The 22,992-nt window shown below is 37.0% G+C and overlaps 2 protein-coding genes across 5 annotated transcripts in view; one reads left to right on the forward strand and one right to left on the reverse strand.

The window, feature by feature from the left end:
- Positions 1–5,864, forward strand: part of LOC114658367 (uncharacterized) — a 95,624-nt gene extending 89,760 nt beyond the window's left edge. For 2 of the 4 annotated variants that reach the window (XM_028810452.2, XM_051933096.1), the window contains 3 exons: positions 1,032–1,149; positions 1,327–1,471; positions 5,580–5,864. In XM_028810452.2, coding sequence (XP_028666285.2) covers positions 1,032–1,149; positions 1,327–1,471; positions 5,580–5,717 — 401 coding nt within the window. In that variant the 3' untranslated portion in view covers positions 5,718–5,864. The remainder of the gene's footprint in view (positions 1–1,031; positions 1,150–1,326; positions 1,472–5,579) is intronic. The other 2 variants (XM_051933095.1, XM_051933094.1) reach the window with 2 other exon arrangements.
- A 4,313-nt stretch (positions 5,865–10,177) lies between these two features.
- The window catches only part of stxbp3 (syntaxin binding protein 3), a 57,492-nt gene continuing 44,677 nt past the window's right edge, over positions 10,178–22,992 (reverse strand). The window contains exons 14-19 of the mRNA XM_028811085.2: positions 21,190–21,325; positions 20,722–20,828; positions 14,250–14,348; positions 13,493–13,578; positions 11,983–12,134; positions 10,178–10,932 (exon numbers count right to left, since the gene is read on the reverse strand). Coding sequence (XP_028666918.1) covers positions 10,820–10,932; positions 11,983–12,134; positions 13,493–13,578; positions 14,250–14,348; positions 20,722–20,828; positions 21,190–21,325 — 693 coding nt within the window. The 3' untranslated portion in view covers positions 10,178–10,819. The remainder of the gene's footprint in view (positions 10,933–11,982; positions 12,135–13,492; positions 13,579–14,249; positions 14,349–20,721; positions 20,829–21,189; positions 21,326–22,992) is intronic.

Raw genomic sequence — 22,992 nt, forward strand, 5'->3', positions numbered from 1 at the left:
TCCCAATTCCTTCCCGTTTCCTCATACAGTCCAAAGGCATGCTGGCAAATCCTTAAGACACTTCTTTGTGGCTCCATTTTGAGAAACACTGAGTGTTCAAGCTATTAACTGAATCAACAAAAAAAGCGGACACAATGTATTGTAGCGACCCTCAGTCCTAGGTTTGGAAGGAAGGCACAGCAGGACAAAGTGGTTGGCAAAAATAGTTTATCTTTAACAGTTCAAAATAAGGAAATGTGATTATGAAGGAAATCAAACAGGAACTATTTACAAGTAATTACAAAACTCTTATTGTTATGGCCATGAGAGACGCCCTAAATCCTCCATTTCTCTACGCCCAGCTCTCACTCCACCATCAGCTCCCCTCACCTTCCATCTCGTCTTGCCATCATCAAACCCTAAAGGAGCCCCGCTCTTCTTTTTATTGTCAGTCCTTTCCCTAACAGGCTGTCCTCCATGTCGCATTCCACCTCCCCTGCCAGACTTCCCAGCCACCAGACAACATTCTAGCTGGGATGCAACATTACTTCTTCAATAAAGCACCTTTCACATTTAGTGGCTTTTCTTACTATTTTTCAATCATATTTCACAAGGCAGTGAATCGACAAAGATATTGTATGTATATCATGGCAGCTGATGCAGCGAACAAGCAAAGCCTTTTTCACATAAGGAGAGCAAGAGAGACAATCCAGTGCCAGTCACTAAGAAGAGCCTCAGCTTTATAATTTGAGAGAAGAGGCAGATCTTTAGTGCCCAAGGGGGAAACTGACTCCACTGTAGCTTCACCGACTGCATCTGTGATACAACATCTCTAACTGAGGAGGAAGGCAAACAAAATGATGTGCTTTAAAAGACAACACTTTCTTGTATTAATTTCATTGTAACAGAAAACAGCTTGAGCTTGAGTCACAAATTCTACAATACTACAAAAAAAATTGTACAGTTTTGAATTTGAGTAAAATATTTGCAACATAGATGTTAACACAAGCAATAATCAGCTATTTATGGTTTGTTTCCTGTGTTATGAACAGCAGAAGAGGATCTGATGAGCGTTGCCTCTGAAGAGGAGGATGAGTGTCCTTCTAGACGAGTAATACACGAGTTTCCTACTTGTCCACATAATGTGTCCAGTTGTAGTTTACCTGCAAGGTATGTGCACACCAAATGAGTTGGGATACCCGTAATGCACAGGACCACAAGGCATGGAATTGTGCAACTTGTAAAGGACGCAACCCAAATATGTACACGATCTGATTTAAATTGGTATCTTTCTTTTCTGAAGATTTGGTCAACTTTTATGATTTTTTTTTCCCCCGTTTTCCTCAGTAGTAACTACCCATCACAAATGGCTTCTGCACATGCACAAAGAGACTCGTGCCTCTCGGATTCTGCTCTGTTATCCAGCAGACTGTATCGGCGACCAACATCCATTACCAATCCCAGTCTGCAAAATGTGTACAGTAGATACAGGGTAAGTGAGTGAGGCGCACGGTCAGGGTTGGACACATGGGGAGCCTTTGTGATTCTTTGCTACTCTTGGAACTGTATTGGCTTATTTACAGTAGAATACAGAAGCTGTTCAGACTGTGTACTTTAGTGAAGTTACCACAAACTGAGGTACAAATGCAAACATAATTCAAGTTTACTGTTTACAATACAATAGTTTATTTTTGTATAGCCCAAAATCACACAAGAAGTGCCGCAGTGGGCTTTAACAGGCCCTGCCTCTTGACAGCCCCCCAGCCTTGACTCTCTAAGAAGACAAGGAAAAACTCTCAAAAAAAAACCTAGTAGGGAAAAATGGAAGAAACCTTGGGAAAGGCAGTTCAAAGAGAGACCCCTTTCCAGGTAGGTTGGGTGTCAAAAGAAGGGGGTCAATAGAATACAATACACAGAACAAATCCTCAATACAGTATAAAATACATTTTTTAAAAGTAAAAACAATACAAAATTTTAGAAGTATGGAGCAGAATTTAACAGTAGATGATATCACGTAATAAGATTTGGATATTTTTAGAGTCCTGGAGACCTCCGCCATCAAGCTGCCTCCCCCATTTGGCCATTCCACAGCTGAAACAGTGCTGGGCCAGCCAATCCGATGAAAGGACCCCTCTACCCCACGATTCCTGCGATCCTCCATCAGGGATGACTTTACCTTAGGCAGGCAAAACAACAAATAAACATGTTTATTCGTCGAGCTTAATCTACGTAAGGGTGTGTGCAGTGATTCTGCAAACCTACATTGTTCTACAATTAGAACTTAACACTACTGGCAAAGTATGGTAATGATGGTGTCTCGAGAACTAAGCAACTTGCCATCATTAAAGAAAACATGGAGTATACATTGTACTATCCAGTTCCACCACCAAAGAGCAGGTCTTCCATCTCTTTATGGTGGTGACGTGCAGTCATACAAGCAAATCTACAGCAAAATGGCCAAAGGAGACTTTCAAAGACTGGGAATGTCCTTTGTCAATTAAGATCACCAACTCTACTGAAATGCTGCAAGATGGTGTAAGCCTGGGTGTGTTAGTGCAGTGGATCTCAACAGTCAGTCCTGGGGGCCCCCCCGTGGCTGCAAGTTTTTGTTTCAACTCGCTGCTTCTCTTCTTTGAACTTCTACCTCAATTAGGCAAGCCATTACTGTCCATCCCAGTCTTTGTTTTTATAACAATCTGAAACGTCAAACTGGTTATGCTGTAATTTTGCTGCATGAAACAGGAATTTGTGTTACATGGGCAAGAATTCATTCTTTTAGTTTTTAAATGTTTTTTTTTAATGCCTTGGCTATTTAGACAATTGTTTATTAATAAGCACCCAAGTGGGTAACACTAAAGTAGTTCCTCCTTTCAGAGCCATTTGCGCTGGCGTCAGCTTTCTTAATTATATTTGGTCACAGACAATTAATAATGAGCAGAGCACCTTCTGCAGGAAAAAGTGAAAAGAAAAAAAATCAACAAAATCTTACAAATATGCCTTAATTTTCTGTAAGTATAAACCTGACACTACTACACTTTTCTAAATGCAAAATAAAAGGAAAAATGGGTCAGCTAATTAAACAATTTGATTAACTGAAGGTAAAAATGACTGACTTGACTGAGAAACTGGAGAGAACAGAAACCTGCATCCACAGGAGGCCTTGAGAACTGAACATGGAGTACCACTACAGTAGGGAACTGATGATGAGTGGAGTAAAACGGGGGGGTTCTGATTAATCATTAACCTCCGTAGCATCGGCCCAATTCTATGCAGTTACAGTTAAGCTCGAGTCAGGCTCAGGGTGATGATACATTTTAAGGTCAAGTGTTCCAAATACCCCTTAAAAAAAAAATCCACTAGCTAGCGTTATGCTGCCATCTAGTGGAGGAAATAACAGGCTGCCAAAATCATGCTGTCTCTAAGTTGTAAGAGCTCAGAACTGGTTAGATCATTAATTAGGCTGATGAAGAATTGCCACCAGAGCCTAATACATTTTTTGGACTCTAAGATAACTCATTAATATTCATGAGTGGGGCAGGGCCTCCAATGAAGAAGAAAAATGGCAAACAGAGCTGTAAAGGCCATTTTAGAATGACCTGAAACTGAACCACTGCTGGAAATGAGAGATGGTGATGAGGATATGAATTGGTCATCAGACGTTGCCAAGGAAAGTGAAAATTATGCATGATATGCCTGGAGAACTTGGGTTGGGTGAAGCTTCAGTCTGGTGCAACAGTAATTGTGTGACAAAAATGAAAGATAAATGCAATCAAGTGCAAGGACAAGCAAAACATTACCCCCATAAGAATCATAAAAGTTAAGCTCTGACTGACATCTACCTTCTCGTGTGCAAACAACAGACAAAAAATACAAGTGTGCAAAGAAACACACTTCACTTTTAACAACTGTAACAATGGGCTGCGAGTTGGTGATGGTCTCAAACGTCACATGAAGGACGTGTACTTAATCAGAGTCCTGCTATATTTATGCTGACATACTTATTTATATGTTTCTGTTTTACATGTAATAACATTTTTTCTTGTTGAGAAAACAACATTTTTGGCACATTTTTCTAGGAGTAAATACAGCACTAAGGCGATTTAACCAGGGATGGTATCTTTTCAAGCCTATAATGGTGCAGCAGTCACTGCATCATCAGATAAGTTACCTTTTCACAAACCGCTGGATGATTTTTATGAACAAATGAAAACAAGTATCAACGTTTGGGGTTCCACTTCCATGACAATGTTTAGATATGCCTGAACAAACTACACATTTTGGTGACAGATGAAGAGAAAAAAAAAAAACTGATACAGTAAACAGAACTTCAAAAGCAAACAAAACAATTTTTATGAGAATCTTTAAATGTACAATTATAATTGATCTGATGAACTTGAAAAATGTAGAATTATAAAAGAGTAAATATGCTATTTATAAAGGTCTGGGCATTGTTTTAGTCAAACAGTCTCAGAATGTGAGTTGCTAGTCTTGTTTGTTAAGTATTAGTCTGATGAAGAAGTGTCACCGGAGTCTAAAAAGGTCCTTGACTTTTCAGACACAGTACAACATTCAACAACCGTGGGCTCTTTAATTTTCAGGTCCTTAGTTGCTTAAACTAACTGATATTTAGAAACAAATCAAAGTACCTCCATCGAGCAATTTCCACAGTCCGAAATGCCATTAAGAAATAGCAGGTAAGAGGAACCATGAAGGTCAGGACAAAATCTGGATGGTCAAGAAAACTGTCAGACAGAACAGGTCACGTATACTGTGCAGCAAAGAAGAGCAAGACCACCCCAAACCCAAATCTACAAGGGACCCTTTTTAGCCAAGAAAGGACTGGTTGGTGCACTGCTGTGCTGTACTACTTACATGGATATGGGCTTCATGGAAGGGCCATCAGAAGGAAACCTTACCTCCAATCCCATCACAACCTTAAACTTTTGCAAATGCCACATTTGCTTAGTTCATCAAATAAATCCTGATGGTACCTTAACATTTTCATAGAAATGCAATTGTTTTAGTTTATTTGCTGTAGAAGTTGTATTTACTATTTTTATATGGAATGTCAAGATGTAGGATGGTAAGAAAGTAATTAGTTTGTAAAAGTAGGTAAAACTGGGTGTAGACTCTCTTTATAAAAGTTGGCCAATTAATGCAGAAGTACTCTTGAAAGGAGTCTATAAATACCGGGACATTAAACTTAAAACGTGTAGAGAATAGCGGTAACTTTTAGGTAATAATGATCATGGTGGTTGTATCTGCATCACACTCACCATGCGGCCCTTAGGATTCTATCTAACTTGCCTGTTTCAGTGGTCTAAAAACATCTATAAATAATTAAACTAAAGCTGTGGATTATTAATAAAAGGTCAATTTAGAATGAGACAGCGTTCACTATAAAAAGTTGGGCTGTTGGTTTGTTTAGCCTTCTCACATCAGTTTCTTCACATGCACGTGGCTTCCCAGCCAACAGGCACCTACTGAACTGCATCCAAGAAAATGAACACCTGATGAGATCTCACACAAGAGCCCCTACTGCCCTGGCCCTTTCATAGGTGCTGTGTCAGTGCTAATGTGCATGTCTTCCTCTCCCACAGAGTGCAGACCTTGACAAAACGCTAAACAGAGCCATAGAGGCCGCAGAAAGCATGAAGAAGACAACTGAAAGGATGGCAAGAATTCTCTCTGCTGAACTGTCCAGAACCGAGACTTACAGAAAAATGCAAGGCTTTTGACGGTCATCTTGAGCTACCAGCGCAAAAAGTTCAGAGATGACGAATGCTCTTGTAACTAGAGGACAACAGCTTTTATAAGAGACTGGAAAGTACAGCACAGCCCACATCATCCGAACAAGAAGGAATGTGAGGCTGATCCCCGTGAATGTGGACGACACCCTAACAGAGCTCGGCATTGGGCAAGCGGTCCCCACATTAGACTCGGATACATTTAGTGTATCGTATTTGGGTGGCTGTGTCTTTAAACATATTTACAGGTTATGTATGTTCATATGTAAGTTTTCATTCATTAAATTATGTATGCATACAGTAAATTCATTAAGCATTTTTCTGCCTTTTTCAAAATGTTAAATTATTCTGTAATGTTTGCATTGATTTTCCAAGATTCTCTAAAGAATCCTCCTGTACTGACAAGTTAGCATGAGGTGCTGAGTAATCAAGAATGCTTGCTATTTGTATGAATGTTAACAGGGAGATTTTCTATGAAAAACTCTTTCAAGCATCTCAGTTTTTCTCCATAGCTATTTGTCAGGTCACAAGACAATGTGGTGTACAATCTTCGAGTTGAAAAATCAAAGGGGAGTTTCTTTGGGTCTCTGTCTCCACTAAAAGTTGAGTTTTGAGTGGTTTGAATAGTGAAAGATTTACAAAATAGAAATAATGAGCTATTTATAGTGTAGTTAGAGGTGCTAAGGTAAATCTAGATATGCGTCATATTACTGTTTTTTAAAATTCTACAGCCCATAGCTTGAAACTGTCGTTGTGTCAGGTTATCAAAGAATCACTGCCACTCCTTGGCATCTAACTACATCTGTACCATTAATGGCACAAACTCCAGGATAATCGTCATTTATACAGACAACACTTATAGTTGCCAGATCCCTTTTTGCAGTTGCTTTACTAAACGAGATATCAACCAGTGAAAATTGCTTTTTACAGTGAATGTTTCTGGGTTGGATGGTGGCTTTGTTTAACTGAATATGTTCTTAAACATTCACTGTGCTCTTGGCTTAGACCATGATAGTTTGTAAGGCCAACATGACATCACAGAGCTGCTGCAGCAGCCAATATCAAATGGCACAATCAATCAACTCGATTATATGATGCCGATCCTAGCAGTATACTGGGATGAATTCTCATCTATGGATTTAATAAGAACTGTTTTACGCGTATTCTAAAAATTAGTGGAATACTTGAAAATACATTTAAAGACAAGATGTGCACATAGAAGGAAACTTGAAAAGTGGTGGTGTATCTGTGCCTTAAAGATAACACCTTTTTGTGATCTGTGTGTAATATGTGAGCCTGCTCATTTAATAGTATTACTCAGTGTGCTGTGCAGTTGATGCAAACACTGAAGAATCCACGTGCTTTATTTAACATTACGCTTATTTGGTAGCAGTGACAATGAAGTGAGTAAGTGCTTGGGGGATTAACATTTTGGTTTGAGAGAGGCAAGTCCCTACCATGAAATCTGTGAGGGCCAAGAATCAGTGCAGCCATGTCACCTGCTCCTGTTGCCACTTTCTGAAAGAAATGTTACCTTTCTGATATTCAACTCTTTTTAATTTTCTCTGAGGGAGGTGGTGCAGTGGCACACTGGTTACAGTTACTTGCCTTATTTGCTCAGGTCACTGTTTGGAACACAATCTGTCCAATAGATGGCAGATGCGTCTAGTTCTTAGGAGCATGTAGGACCACTGCAGCATTAGATCCACTCAAAACTAGTTAAATTCCTCTTTCCCCATTGATTTCAATGCATTTCTCCAAATTAAGTGAATACAAGATGGAGAATTCAGCGGAGTTTGCTCTTCATAAATCACCAGCCTGTAATGTCCTTTGGCTTTTTTTGTCCCTCAATCTTAAATTACCAAGTAGTGTAATTGTTAATATGAGACTCACTTTCCCATCATCAAAATACGTTTGTTTAGAAAAGTGAAAACTAGAGGTATGACATTATTTAAACTTGTGGTAATAAGATTAAGGTGACCATGTTTGTATTTGAAATTAGTAGAAGCGCCCTAAATTTCTACTCAGGATTAAACGAACTTTTCTTATATTTTCACAAATTATAATTTTCAGATCAGGTTGGGGAGCATGCACTGGTATATAGCACGTTGCCGTACCCACTACATGATGAAACAACTCAGGATCCTGGTTGGTAACCCCCCAGACAGACACGTGGTCCTGTCACACCTTCAAGAAATGACTATCTGCTGCAGCCAGGTGTTACATGGGCATCCCCTTGGCCTGGTCCAGCCACTCGGATCCTCAACAATGAGGATTCCTGCAAGCCAAATCACCCATTGCACCACATGGGCGTAGTGCCATAATGGATGCTCCCTCACAATGTAGGTAATGTGCCTCATTCGGGACTCCATGAGCAACCGTTCATTCGACACAAAGTCAAACCAGCGGTACCCAAGGATTCTCTGAAGAGATAAAAGGAGTCCAGTCTTCATCTTGGGTCACTGGATAGCGTCCATATCTCACACCCATATAGCAAGACAGGAAGCACCAGGACTGTAAAGACTTGGACTTTCACCCTTTTTACATAGATATCAGGAGCGCCACACACCCCTTTCCAGCTACCACATGACCCCCCCCATGCTCTCTCAATCGCTCTACTGACTACATAGGAAGAGTCACCAGAGACATAAATGTCACTGTCAAGGTAAGTAAACCTCTCGACAAGGTCGACACTCTCTCTGCAGACAGACACACTGCTGATGGCTGTGCCTATGAGGTCATTAGAATTTTCGAAGCTTCTAAAATATTTAAACATTACCAAGTCTTTTGGATTAGTTTTGACCATTGACATGAATGGATTTTCCACTGCATTTTGGGGAATTGTGTGTGATCAAAACCTATAAAAACATCTTCAGCTCCTTTCAGAGACAAAGACTTTAAATTAAGTGTCACAACAAAAGGTCTTATTATGTACATATTTGAACACTGCCACAATTTTAAGCTTCTGTAAAATTCCCCTTGGGAGAAATAAAGTGCTGTGTATCCAGCCATCTACAGTACTTCAGCAGACTTAACAAACCATACCCTAACAGGAGAGTAAACATCCCATGAAAATAACATCAATTTCATCTATTCTAATCATCTCTACTACAGGGTAGAATGGTCCGGGGGACTTAAAATGAGTGGCCAGAATCAGGTTAAAAAGGACCCTTAAGGCACAGCATTGAGCAAGCACTTTAAAGACACTTAACAGTTAAAGTACAGTGATACCTTGAGATACGAGTTTAATTCGTTTCATGACCGAGTTTGTAAGTCAAAATGCTTGTACCTCAAATTAATTTTCCCCATTGAAATTAATTGAAATGAGATTAATTCGTGCCAGCCCCCAAAAAAACCACCCCAATTTTTTGTTAAATGTTTTCAACATAAGAAAAATGTATTTATAATGAACAAATATTGTATACAAACAAAATAAAACCTAATACATAAAAGAGAATCTAAAGAAATAAACAGACGTTGGCAAAGCCAATTAGCGTATTGTAATGTTTTTTTCTTTCACTTCACTTTTGCTTAACTTAATTTTCTTCTTCACTAGTTTTTTTTCTTTTTTGCCACGCTTTCATCACTTTCATTCGCAGGGCGTTTCAATAGAAACCTGTCCAAGGAGCTTTGTTTAGTCCTCCCTTTTAGAATATTTCTGAAATGAGTTAGGCAAGTGTCATTAAATAGCACGGCTGCACGTTCAGTTTCTTTTCAGTAAAGTCAGGCGTTAGGCAAGTGTCATTAAATAGCGCTGCTGCAAGTTCAGTTTCTTTTCAATAAAGTCAAGCATTAGGCAAGTGTCATTAAATAGCGCGGCTGCATGTTTAGTTTCTTTTCAGTAAAGTCAGGCATTAGGCAAGTGTCATTAAATAGCGCCACTGTATGATCAGTTGTAATTTTTTCAGGGTGTTTCTTTTCTTTAAAGTTCGAAACTTTTTCCCACATTGCAAACACTTCCTTTACTGTATCTCACTTTAAGAGATAACCTCCTCCGCGATACCGATCTCCTGCAGAACCTCCGTATGTTGCTGCGTATGTAGTTCCGTCAACTCCTCTGTCGTCAGTTCCTCAGTCGTCAGAGGGACAAGCTCTTTGATGGCTCGTAACTCAGGACAAAAAATAGACCTAGTGACGGCTCGTATCTCAAAAAACTCGTACAATGGGGCATTCGTATCTCAAGGTATCACTGTATTCTGCTAGAGCTTTGCATTTTCACATACTGTAGTACCACAAAGGCGGAGTTTTCTTGACTTTGTTACCAATCATGAACATAATAAAACATGAAGGCACATCTCTTAGACAAAAAGTACACAGGTGACAAATTAAAAAAAAAATCCTGACTATGTTAAAGTTGCCCAATCTTTATATAATAAGATAAAAATATTTTGACACAAACATGAAACAAGTTTACATTCTACCAACCTCATACAAATTAATTCACCCCTAGCTGATATAATAATTTTATTTGTCAACTGAGGTTATGATAAATAATTATCATTTTACATTACACAAGTGTACATTTGAAACCAATAAGCACATGTTTACAAAATTAGAGCTCTTATAGTTAGTAATACAGTATATTTTAAAATGAATTAAATCTCACTTAGTGCAAACTAAAGCGTCATTGAAAATAAAAACTCAGCTGAAGATGCACTTTTTTTTGTTATAATACAAGGTCATTAACATCTTGATTTTCTCTGTGATTACACAAATTCAGGAGGTCAGTAGGGCCAAATCCATATCAAAAGATGTGCATTTTGTCATTGCTACACAAAATACAAGCTTGGTTGACCAGACTAATTTATTTACATTAGTTATGTAAAGAAAATGTTATTTACAGTAGGTGCCAGTGCTAACCACAAGGAAAACGCAAATATTTCACCTGCACAGTGTTTTGTTTAAGGCAGTGCCTGAAAATACTGATAACTCGTTTTTTTGATTCTTTTAAGCATGTTAAAATATGGAATGCTATGGATATTAAAATACAATGTAAAAAACTATAAAAGCACTTGCATAGTTTTTAAAATAAATGACCTTTAACTTGAATATTAACCTTGAAATCAAAATTCAGTTTGATCATCGATTGTATGTTAAGCTTTCGATTCTCCTTCGTAAACTTCAAATGTGTCCATTGGGACTTTGGATTTGCTCAGAGACTGCATGTCATCCAGGAGATGTTTAGGTGTTATAATATGTGTGGACCCTGTGGAGGAACATAAAACAAAGAATTCAGGAATTTTGATAAATCACCAAATAATGAAGCTTGGTAAAGGCAAAAACGTGACAGTTGGCATCATACAGATATCGAGTCAAACTATAGTGTTTTTGATGGGTTATTTACAAACTGGCAAAATTTTAAATGAAATTATTTTCTTAGGGTTACTTTTTTTTTTTTTTTTTCTTAAAGTCAGTAGTTATAACCACCTTTTAAATGTACACTTTTCCCCTAAACCTAAAATAGCAAAAACCTGCTTATTTAGAATCTTTAACCTCACTCACATCCAGCCCATACCAAGACAAACTACACAGTAATTTCATTTTGAGATCAGTAGTATTTGGAGGACTAAACATGAATTCTGATTCTGTCACGTCTTGCTCTCTCGCTCTCTGTGTGTGTGACTGTCAGGTGCCTGCATACACAACCGAAGGGCTTTGCTTTGACAAAGTACGCATTCCCAAAACTGAGTTCACATTTTTCATTTATTTGGCCCAAGAGGTACATTTGCTGTCAGCAGGTTCACAGAGAGACCAACATATAAAATTACAACACATTAGTAAAGAACACAGCCATCAAACATACACTTTGTACAAACACATATGATATAGCAGTGAGCATAATACTCCTGGTGAAACATTACAATAAACGGGAGATGTGAAAATGACATTTTCTCACATTCTAAATGTGCAATAATCTAGCTGATCTGCAAAGCCATGTAAAACCTTGCCAACTCAAAAACTGTGGACAAGAAAAGGTCTTAAAGCACTGTTGTTGACATTTCAGTTTTTAGAATTTATTTTTAATGTTTTATTTCAGCATTTGATTTCCAAAAAAAAAAAATAAAATTACACTCAAAAATCAATTAAAATCTCACGTTGTGCCAATCATTTATATGAAAAAGGCTTAGCACTTTAATACTTTTTCATGGTACTATATAGGATGCACTGCATTCACTCTGTAGAATCCTGCTGTTTTCGTACCTCTGATAACATTCTCTCTATATAAATGAGAATCACAATTAAAGTCTTTACTCACCAATGTAGATTTTAAATGACTTTGACGCTTGGCTCACTTCGTATGCACACCTCATTTCAGAGTAGCTGATGCCTCCAATTACAAAGACAATAAGTCTTGAACCACTTCTTCTATCATCTATACTACTCGGCTTATTATATTTTTGCCGAGCACTGTAAGAAAATAAAAATGAAAATCCAATGCAATATTTGTGTAGAAAAGGCGAGGGCTGAAAAAGAGCAATCAGCTGATGTCACCAGGAAGCACACAGTGTTCAACAACACCGGCACTCACTTGGTTAAAACTAAGACAGTCATACAATGCATTAATTTCTTAAAAAGAAAGACTGAAAAATTGGGCACTGCAGTGCGGAATAGACCGATCAAAATGATATTTAATTTTTTTTTTTTTTATTTAGGCAAAATTAAAAACAAAACTGTGCTAATCACTATTTTTGAATAATCTGGATAAAACATTAACGGACAGCTTTAATTTTGGTAATTTCAACAGATTTAATTCTTTCGAAGCATGTGTCGAAATAAAGGACAGAAGACAGGTATCACGGTAAAGTCAACATTAAGGGTAAAAAAGCCGGGTGTGGACAAAAGTTGTCATTAAGCAGTGGATGGCTAAACTTTGAAAAATGTAGCTTAGACTCTATAGTTTGTTTTTATCCAGTAAATAGCAGCGAAGACCACAAGATCAACAGACTCCCTCACATTTCAGGCAATAACCGTTCTTACAAAAAATACTCGGCAGTATTCTGATATTCTGCATTACTATACTGTAAAATGAGATTTTGAGCCATCAGAAGAAAGTGACAATAAGCATGCTGCTGAAGTGTCTGCAAGCACAAGTGAATGAGATCTCACTGCATTAACTCCTATGACTATTGCTAAGGGAATCGTCTTAGTTGCCAGATTTAAGAAAAAAAAAATATTGGGGTCCTGATGGACACAAACTATGAGCAACTTGATTATTCTTCTGAAGAGTGCAGAGTATGGAGACAAGCACATATGCAGAACATTTTTTTTTTTATTCTCCCTGAGAGCTATCAAAACATTCCCAGTTCTTCATTTTCCAGTCACCTATGAGAATGAAGAGGAAAAGGTACATGGAGCCGTCTGCAGCGCAAGACAAAACACGTCAACTTTGCAAACTGTGTGAATTAACAATGCATGCAAATGATTTGCTTTGAACGATACGTACATACACTTCAAAATAATCTTTTACAGAGCGCTCAACTGCTGTTAAGCTGTAGCTTTTCTTCAATTTGAGTAATAAAAATAAATCTGTCGTCTTTGTTTTTTTTTTTTTTATTTACCTTTTTTAATTGAAATCTTCCTACAGCCTCGACCAAAAAAGAAAACCAGCCTCCAAGAAGTTACAGAAGTATTTCTTTCAGTGTTAACTACAGCGTGCTCAAAGCCTAAAAAGTGACACAATTACTCAAATCCTAAACATCTTGTGTACTTCTACAGTGAGATGTCGAGTGTCAATTCTTGGTAATCAGTCCCATCTTGAAGCCTACCTTACAGCTCCAGAGCCATTCCAAGCTGCCGGACACTCAGACTGGTGTGGCCATTCTTTGGAGTCCAGCTTGTTCTCAGTAGCATCCTGCCAACAATTTAACATCATCATGAGCCAACCATAACCACACACACACAGAGCACTATGAATCTCATTAGATTTAAAGCATTGTTAACATTGTTATGTTTAAGGCAAGATTGCCTCAGCCAAATATTTCAGTTGCTCTTCCATTCCATCGAGTTTAACATATGAGCAAAGGACACCATCTTCATTTTCTAAACTAAAATTACAATACTGCAAAATACATTTTAAGTAGTGATATATATACACATGTACATAGAGTGTTTCACAAGATAATTAATAGAAACTGCATTCAGCTACTGTTTTTACATTAATAGTAAAATCAAAGCCATTAAAACTTTGGTAAAATATTAACTGTTTAACAGTTTTTACTTCTGTATTTCCATTTGCATGTCCTAAATTATGCAGATACAGCCAACAAATTGAACAACTGTAGCAAATGCCTTCTCTAATGTTCCCTTTTGAGTTACACATGAAATTGTTAAATAGCGAGCTTCATCAAGTAGGAATGCAATCACTCTGATGTGTCCTGTCCAGGCGATGTTCCTGTCTTGGGTCAAATGTTAATATCAAGGAGGAAATGTACTAGAAATAAATTTAAATAATCCTAACTTTCTCAAAATGTCTTTAAATTAAGAGTCATAAAGCTTTATAACTGATGTGAATAAACTACTCACTTCTATTATATCCTTAATAACTGGCGTCCACCGAGAAAGCTGATAAGTTTCTTCTTGAGAGCGATCTTTTCTCTGAGGCTTACGTGTCTGGTAATTCAACTGGAGAATGGGAAGAATTTGTAAAGAAATTAACAATTAAAAACAGCAATTAAAATACAGGGGGTGGGGGGGGCTATTCATATACATATTTTAGAAACCTGTACAGTTTAACCATGAATCTTCTAACCAGAATGTAGAATTAATTAATCCCCACGTCACATAGTAGTACTTGAATTTGCTAGAATAGAAGCGAAAATTTGTACCATTATAATCTCCCATTGTTTACCATGAAGAAATTGAAAAATGAAAAAAAAAAAACAAAAACAGAACAAATAAAAACAAGAATCAATAGAAAATATTCTGATGAAGTTTTTCCATTGTATCATAGGTCTTGGAACAAAAAATATAAATCACCTATTATTATATATAGATTAGGATTTATTTTATTATAGTATGAAAAATAGTTGAATGTTTATTAACAGACACATATGGTCATTTTCCATTTATGTTAAATCAGTTTCAAATGACTTGGTTCTCCTGTGTATTTAAACAAGTCTGTGTCATTATGTGTATTAATTCTGCATTCATTAATTTGTAAAATGTTTCCATGTGTTTTACCTGAGAACCTGTCACAGAGCTCAGTGAAGAGTGCTATGAAAAAAACAAACAAAAAAAAAACACGAAACAAATAAAGACCTTATCTATACATAATGATGCACCTTGGGGGGGCGGGAGAACCCTTCATTATATATTAAAATGAAGTCAATGGTATATCCACACAACATAATAATGTATTAAACCTGATAGAAAGTCTTCTAATCCTCAAACATTCCACCATCTGCAAATATACATTCACCATGTGTAACAGGATTACTTTTCTGATATGGGAGTTCATGCCTAAGTAAAATATACCAATTAAAATTCTTTTCTTTCTCATTTGATAACCATTAAATTTAAATAGCACTTGATGCAACAGCTATGTACTGTATGTGTGATCCTGCTACACCAGTAAGGTACAGCTTAGTAATTTAATACGTGCTGGTTGCCAGTAAATCAATGGAAATTTGTTTTGTTTCCTTGTGACACTACTGTGGGAAAAAAGTGAATTCAGAAAATGGATGGATAGATGTCTACAGAAAAATTAACAACTGCAGATCCAATTTAATATGTTTAAAAGAATATTTAAATTGTTAAAAGAAATGTTAAGTGTATTTTCAGCAAAAAGATAGCAAATCATAAAACCACTGCATCTTTGTCTGCTTTGAACAGCACCTTTACAAAAGTAAGTAAATCAAGAAGGCCAGTAGCTCATTCAAAAAGGTAAATACAATTGGGTGGTAAAATACAAGGCACCTGTGTGTAAAGTTCAACAATCAAGGAGCCAATCGCCAGCACAAAGTTTAAGCAGAGCTCTACTGTCAATAATAGAAACACATGACTTTTCTAGTCTTTTCTATAAAAGTCACCGTAGTGCACAGGTTTCCCATAAACCTGAACTGGACAAATGGATCAGAAAGCATGTATGCATGTATGTAAAGACCTACTATTGCTGGAAAAAATCCAATAATGGGTATTTCAGTTTTTTTTTTTTAATTTTGTTTATTAATTTTATTGTAATCATTCCATACAAATAGATCAATTTATAACAAAAAAAAAAAAGAAAAATTGAAGACAAATCAAACCCCACCCCTGAGAAGGAGAGCTTAGCCAAAGGAGAATTGTTTAGGGCTTTTTAATAAGGCAACAATAAACAAAAGAAAGGTAGAAATATATATAGGTACTGTATATAAAAAATTGAGAAGGAAAATAAATGCGGTAATAGTTATTTCTCTTATTCTAAAATAATATTGATTAGATCCTGCCAGGTTTTGAAAAAGTTCTGTACAGATCCTCTAACTGAGAATTTGATTTTTTCCAATTCCAAATAATATAAAACATTGGTTTCCCACTGACTTATCAGAGGAGAGTCAGGATTCTTCCAATTTAACAAAATAAGTCTGCGTGCCAAAATTGTAGTGAATGCAATCACCGTTTGCTTGTCCTTCTCCACTTCAAGTCTGTCTGGAAGAACACCGAATACAGCTGTTAATGGGTTAGGAGGGATTGTGACACCAAGGCTGTCTGAAAGGCACTTAAAAATTTTGGTCCAAAATGATGTTAGTTTGGTGCAGGCCCAAAACATGTGACCCAGTGAGGCAGGAGCTTGGTTGCAGCGTTTGCAGGCTGGATCTTGCCCTGGAAACATTTTGGACAGTTTTAAGTGAGAAAGATGAGCTTGATATATAATTTTCAGTTGAATAATTCTATGCTTTGCGCATATGGAGCTTGAGTGAATTCTCTGCTTTGCTACCTTCCATTCCTTTTCTGATATACTGATTAAGAGATCTTCTTCCTAATGTCCTCTTGGGTCTTTGAAAGGTAGGGACTCTTGTAAGATTTTATATAATGCGGAAATGGTGTTTAATTCCTCGAAATTGAGCAGTATTTTTTCCAGCATGGTGGTGGGTACGAGGTGAGGAAAATCGGGCAGTTTCTGTTTAACAAAATTTCTAATTTGAAGATAGTGAAAGAAATGTGTAGCTGGGAGTTTGAATTTGGAACACAATTGTTCAAAAGATGCAAATATGTTGTCTATATATAGATCTGTGAGCATTTTAATCCCAAAACTTTTCCAGGTATTAAAACCTGGATATGTTTGCGAGGGTTGAAAGAGGTGGTTCTCTTGCAGAGGTGCTGCGGATAAAAGATTTTCCATCTTAAAATGTTTTCTAAGTTGGTTTCATATTCTGAGTGAGTAAAGCATAACTGGGTTATTAGTATATTTGCGATAACTTGCATTTATTGGAGCGCAGAGCAGGGAGTATAAAGAAGTGCTACAGGATTTTACTTCTATTGCAGACCAAGCCTGTGTATGTTCATTTATTTGTGTCCAGGTTTTTATGGCTTGTATGTTTGCTGCCCAGAAATAAAACTGAAAATTAGGTAAAGCCATGCCACCTTCTGCCTGAGGTCTTTGTGGAGTCGCTCTTTGGATACGTGGGTGTTTTGAGTTCCAAATGAATGAGGTTATTGTTGAATCTAATTGCTTAAAAAATGATTTATTGATATATATTGGAATGTTTTGAAATAAAAAAAGAAGTTTAGGAAGGATATTCATCTTAACAACATTAATTCTTCCAGCTAGAGTGAGATGAAGGGTTGACCATCTATGCAAGTCTTGCTTAATTTTTTCCATACAGACGGCAAAATTTTGTTGGTAAACAGCTTTATGTTTACTTGTGATAGATAGATAGATAAGATAGATAAGATAGATTAGATAGATTAGATAGATAGATTAGATAGATAGATTAGATAGATAGATTAGATAGATAGATAGATACTTTATTAATTTACCCCTAGGTATTTAAACTGATCTACTATGGTAAAAGGTAGGGTGTCCAATCTAATATTATATGCTTGTGAATTCACTGGAAAGAGTATACTTTTATTCAGATAGTAATTCTGAGACCGGATATCTTTTGAAATTCTGTTAGCGCTGTTAGAACTGCAGGCACAGTGTTTTCTGGGTCTGATATATATCAAACCATATCATCTGCATATTGAGAAATTTTCTGTTCCAGTCCTTCTCTGATAATCCCCTTTACCTAATAAGAATTTCGACAGTGAACCACCAGTGGTTCAATGGCGATTGCAAACAGCAGTGGTGACAAGGGACATCCTTATCTGGTACCACGTTCTAGCTTAAAGTAGTCTGAGCAAATGTTAATACAAACTGAAGCTTCTGGATTGGTATACAGTAGTTTGATCCATGCACAAATATTCGGGTCAAACCCAAATTTCTCCAATGCAGTGAAAAGGTAGTTCCATTCAATCATATCAAATGCTTTTTCTGCGTCTAATGATAGTAATATCTCTGGGGTGTTTGATTTTGCTGGTGAATATAGAACATTAAACAAGCGTCGGAGATTGGAAGATAGGTGACGGCCTTTAATAAATCCAGTTTGATCCTGTGATATTACCAAGGGCAGCACTTTCTCCATTCTTCTAGCTAGAATTTTTGAAAGTATCTTAACATCATTATTCAGGAGTGAAATTGGTCTGTATGATGCACATTGTAACAAGTCCTTATTTTGTTTCGGAAAGACAGTAATTAATGCTTGACGAAATGTTTGAGGTAGTATTTGGTTGTCTCTAGCTTCTGTAAATGCTGCTAATAGGGGAGCTAGCTGAGTGGAGAATTTCTTATAAAATTCTATGGGGTAACCATCAGGGCCTGCTGATTTCCCGCTTTGAAGTGACTTTATAGCATCTAGTAATTCTGTTAGCGTTAGAGGTTTATCCAGTTCCTCAGCACTTAAAGCATCTATTTGTGGTGTCTGTAATGTACCCAGAAATGCATTAGATTGTGTGTTGTCTTCTTTGAACTCAGTAGAATATAAGGATTTATAATAATCTCTAAATGCGTGCATTATATTTTTATGGTCAATGATTTCTTCTCCATTCGTGTTGGTGATTACTGGTATTGCACTGCGAACTTCTTGTTTGTGAAGTTGTTGAGCTAAAGCTTATTAGCTTTTTCTCCGTGTTCATAGTAATGATGTCTTGACTTATAAATAAGTTGTTCAGTTTCTTTAGTTGTTAAGATGTTAAGTTCTGTATGCAGGGCCTGCCTTTTCCTGTGAAGAGCTTCACTTGGACGCCTGGCTTGTTCATCTATTCTAGAAATTTCGCTTCTTAGCTCTGACACTTTCTTGGTTTCTAATTTATTTCTATGGGAAAGATATGAAATAATCTGTCCTCTTAAGAAGGCCTTTAGAGTTTCCCAGTGTTCCTGCAGAAACCTCTGTGGGCGTGTTTGTCTCTAGGAAGAAGCTGATTTGTTTGGATATAAATTCTGTGCAGTTCTCGTCTGCCAATAGAAGAGAGTTAAGACGCCATCTGCGAGGTGAGTGTGAGGGGCTTAATGATTTTAGCTCCAAGACTAGACGGGCATGGTCGGAGATAACAATTGTGTCATATTTGCACGATTTAATCGTAGGCAGGAAATTATCAATTCTTGAGTAGCTATAATGCACTGGTGAGTAGAACGAATATGTTCTTGAGTTTGGGTTAAGAAACCTCCAGGGGTCTGATAAGTTGTGGTCATTTAGAAACTGTGTAATTGTCTTTGCAGTGTTAGATGTCGTCCCCCCTGTCACAGGAGCCCTATCTAAGAGTGGATTTAAAACACAAAGTCCCCAGCCATTATAATTTTATGAGTGTTCACATTGGGAATGGATGCAAATAGATTTTGCATGAATTCCTTATCATCGACATTGGGTGCATAAACATTTATCAAAATCATTTTACTGTTAAATAAGTTGCCCATGACCATCACATATCTCCCTTCAGGGTCCGATACTACATCTGATGCTACAAAATGGAACTGTTCTGTGTATGAGAATTCCCACCCCTCTAGTTTTCTTTATAAAACTAGAATGGAACATTTGGCCCGTCCAGTCTTTTTGTAGTCTGAACTGATCACTGCTTAGTAAGTGGGTCTCCTGTAAAAATACTATTTTAGCGTTTAAGCCTGTTAGGCGAGAGCATACTTTCTTTCTCTTTAATTCGTGATTCAGGCCTTTAACATTCCAGCACACAAAGTTAACTGTCCCATCATGGAGACACTGATTCTGAGTTTTTAATGTCATTTTATAGTCTTAACTGGTAATGAGGCAGTTTTAACCTTAATTTCAAAATTGGGGTATTTCAGTTCTGAATGACTTTTGATTGGCATCAATCGACAAAATTAAAACAGTAGCAAAAATGTCCATGAAACCATCTCACTTTGCGTCGCAAATGTCAAGTCACTCGTATGCTGACAAAGGTCCAAACACATGTAGTTTTGTTAAAATATTGTTAAATATGCCACTTCAGAAAACACTCTCATGTACAAAAACAGAACACACTTGTTCCCATGTGACAGTGTTCAAATGACATTCACAGGAGAGTTTCCCTGGAAGATGTGCACATGTAACTGGATGACTTGATTTTACTGACACATGTGGATGTTCTTAATATAAATTTGCAGTTGCCCAGTGAAACTATTTTCATTCAGCATGATAACACAAGATTAAACATTTTCTCAGCCATCACTGCAGGCTACATGGGGTTAGTAACATATAAAACAAAGGATTACTGTAGGGTGGAGTATTCCTTTAGTGTTTGTTTGATGTTTGTTCAATGAATTAACCATGAAGTATATGTATTGTAAATGTTGAAAAAGGCGTACCACTTCAAACTGTTGCCTGTCTGGATTAAAGCTTCAAACAACGGTGACAATCAAGATCCACTTTTTTCAACCATTTTCTTAACCTGCTTTTTTGGAGTCACAGGCAGCCACATGTTTTTTTTAGGAGAGTCAGAGGTTTTAAAAATGAACAAAAATACTTACAGAGGAAAGAATTGGTACTCCAAGCTCCTTCCAGTTTAGAATGATTTTGCTTTCATCCTCAATTTTAATATGTTGAATAAGTTTATTTAAATTCTCTTCAGTTGTTCCTTTTAAAACAAAAAGAAAAAAAAAAATCAGGCAGGAATTCCACTAGTGTTAACAATATTTCAGCACAACATTTTACTATATTTAGTATTTTGCCTACCAAGTACAACACAGGGATAAAATGAAATCATTATTACAATTAATAATCAGTAACTTGTTATCAGTTACAATACAAAAAGACCCCCTTGTTGCTCATTAAGAGAGCTAAACTATGTTGTGAACTTTTTTGGATTAATCTGGTATTCAAAGTAGAATATAAAAGTACTTATATAATGATAAATATAAAATATTGAAGAATATTGAATTCTTTTCAGATCATTTATTTGCAAAAATGTCACAATATAAAAGGACAAAACTATGCACCATTTAAACTGAAGATGTACAGCAAAACAGCTCTTATCTTGTCATAAGTGGAGTAATTCTGCAACAAAACTGGAAGGAGTGTTCTCATGGGGTCTTTAACCTTTTGACCTTCTACATCTGCTCCAACAGCCAAGTCCTATTTGCAAAACAAGAGAGGCATATAAATAATTTTATAAACATGGCTATTAAAAAAGAAAACTACATCTCATCATGCTTCAAGGACCATATATATGAATATATGTATTTTTAAACCCATCCTAACCAAAGTTATCCAACTGTATGGCACATGGCCAGGAGCCTGTAAGGATCCCCACACCTGTCCGTGGCCTTCCTTGTGAGGAAACACCTCAGCAGAACAGAGAAAAAGAGAAACCATGATCAAGAAGTCTGATTTCAAAGTTAATGCGGGGCACAGTGGAAATTCTTATTATACTGTATGTATCAGGTATTTTTCAATCCTGTGCACAAGCTTCAGTATAATCCACACTAGAGAAGTTACAGTTCACATCCTAAGAGCCAGTTTCTATTGCCAAGGTCAAGTATGAGGCCCTGTTCAATTCCTGTCTGTTGCCCTTCTGGCATTGCTTCTAAACCTCATCCTTCACATATTGAGTGGCAAAACGAAATGGTGGCTCTACACTGGTTTTTTAGTAATGAGCCTGAAGGACCTACAGTGAATTCAAAAATAGTATTTGGCCCCTTTCACTTTTGGCACTAATAATTATGTTGCGGATTCAGTTTTAAATGGATAAATTTGCCATTTACCCCATCAATCTACATTCTATAACATGAACACAAAATGAAACCATATTTTTAGTAAGCCTTATGAATTAACAGTCATACGAAAAAAGTTTGGGAACCTACCCCCTCAGTCTGCATAATAATTTACTCTCCTTTCAACAAAAAAGATAACAGTGATATATCTTTCATTTCCCAGGAACATCTGAGTACTGGGTGTCTTCCGAACAAAGATTTTTAGTGAAGCAGTATTTAGTTGTATGAAATTAAATAAAATGTGAAAAACTGGCTGTGCAAAAATGTGGGTCCCCTTGTAATTTTGCTGATTTGAATGCATGTCACTGCTCAATGCTGATTACTTGCAACATCAAATTGGTTGGACTAGCTCGTTAAGCCTTGAACTTCATAGACAGGTGTGTCCAATCATGAGAAAAGGTATTTAAGGTGGTCAATTGCAAGTTGTGCTTCCCTTTGACTCTCCTCTGAAGAGTGACAGCATGGGATCCTCAAAGAAACTCTCAAAAGATTTGAAAACAAAGATTGTTCAGTCTCATGGGTTAGGGGAAGGCTACAAAAAGCTATCTCAGAGGTTTAAATTGTCAGTCTCAACTGTAAGGAATGTAATAAGGAAATGGAAGGCCACAGGCACAGTTGCTGTTAAACCCAGCAGGTCTGGCAGGCCAAGAAAAATACAGGAGCGGCAAATGCACAGGATTGTGAGAATGGTTACAGACAACCCACAGATCACCTTCAAAGACCTGCAAGAACATCTTGCTGCAGATGGCGTATCTGTACATCGTTCTACAATTCAGCGCAATTTGCACAAAGAACATCTATATGGCAGGGTGATGAGAAAGAAGCCCTTTCTGCACTCACGCCACAAACAGAGTCGCTTGTTGTATGCAAATGCTCATTTAGACAAGCCAGATTCATTTTGGAAAAAAGTGCTGATAAGACAAAAATTGAGTTATTTGGTCATAACAAAAAAGCGCTTTGCATAGCGGATGAAGAACACTGCTTTACAAGAAAAACTCCTGCTACCTACTGTTAAATTTGATGGAGGTT

Source organism: Erpetoichthys calabaricus, chromosome 10, assembly GCF_900747795.2.
Source record: "Erpetoichthys calabaricus chromosome 10, fErpCal1.3, whole genome shotgun sequence".
NCBI lineage: Eukaryota > Metazoa > Chordata > Cladistia > Polypteriformes > Polypteridae > Erpetoichthys > Erpetoichthys calabaricus.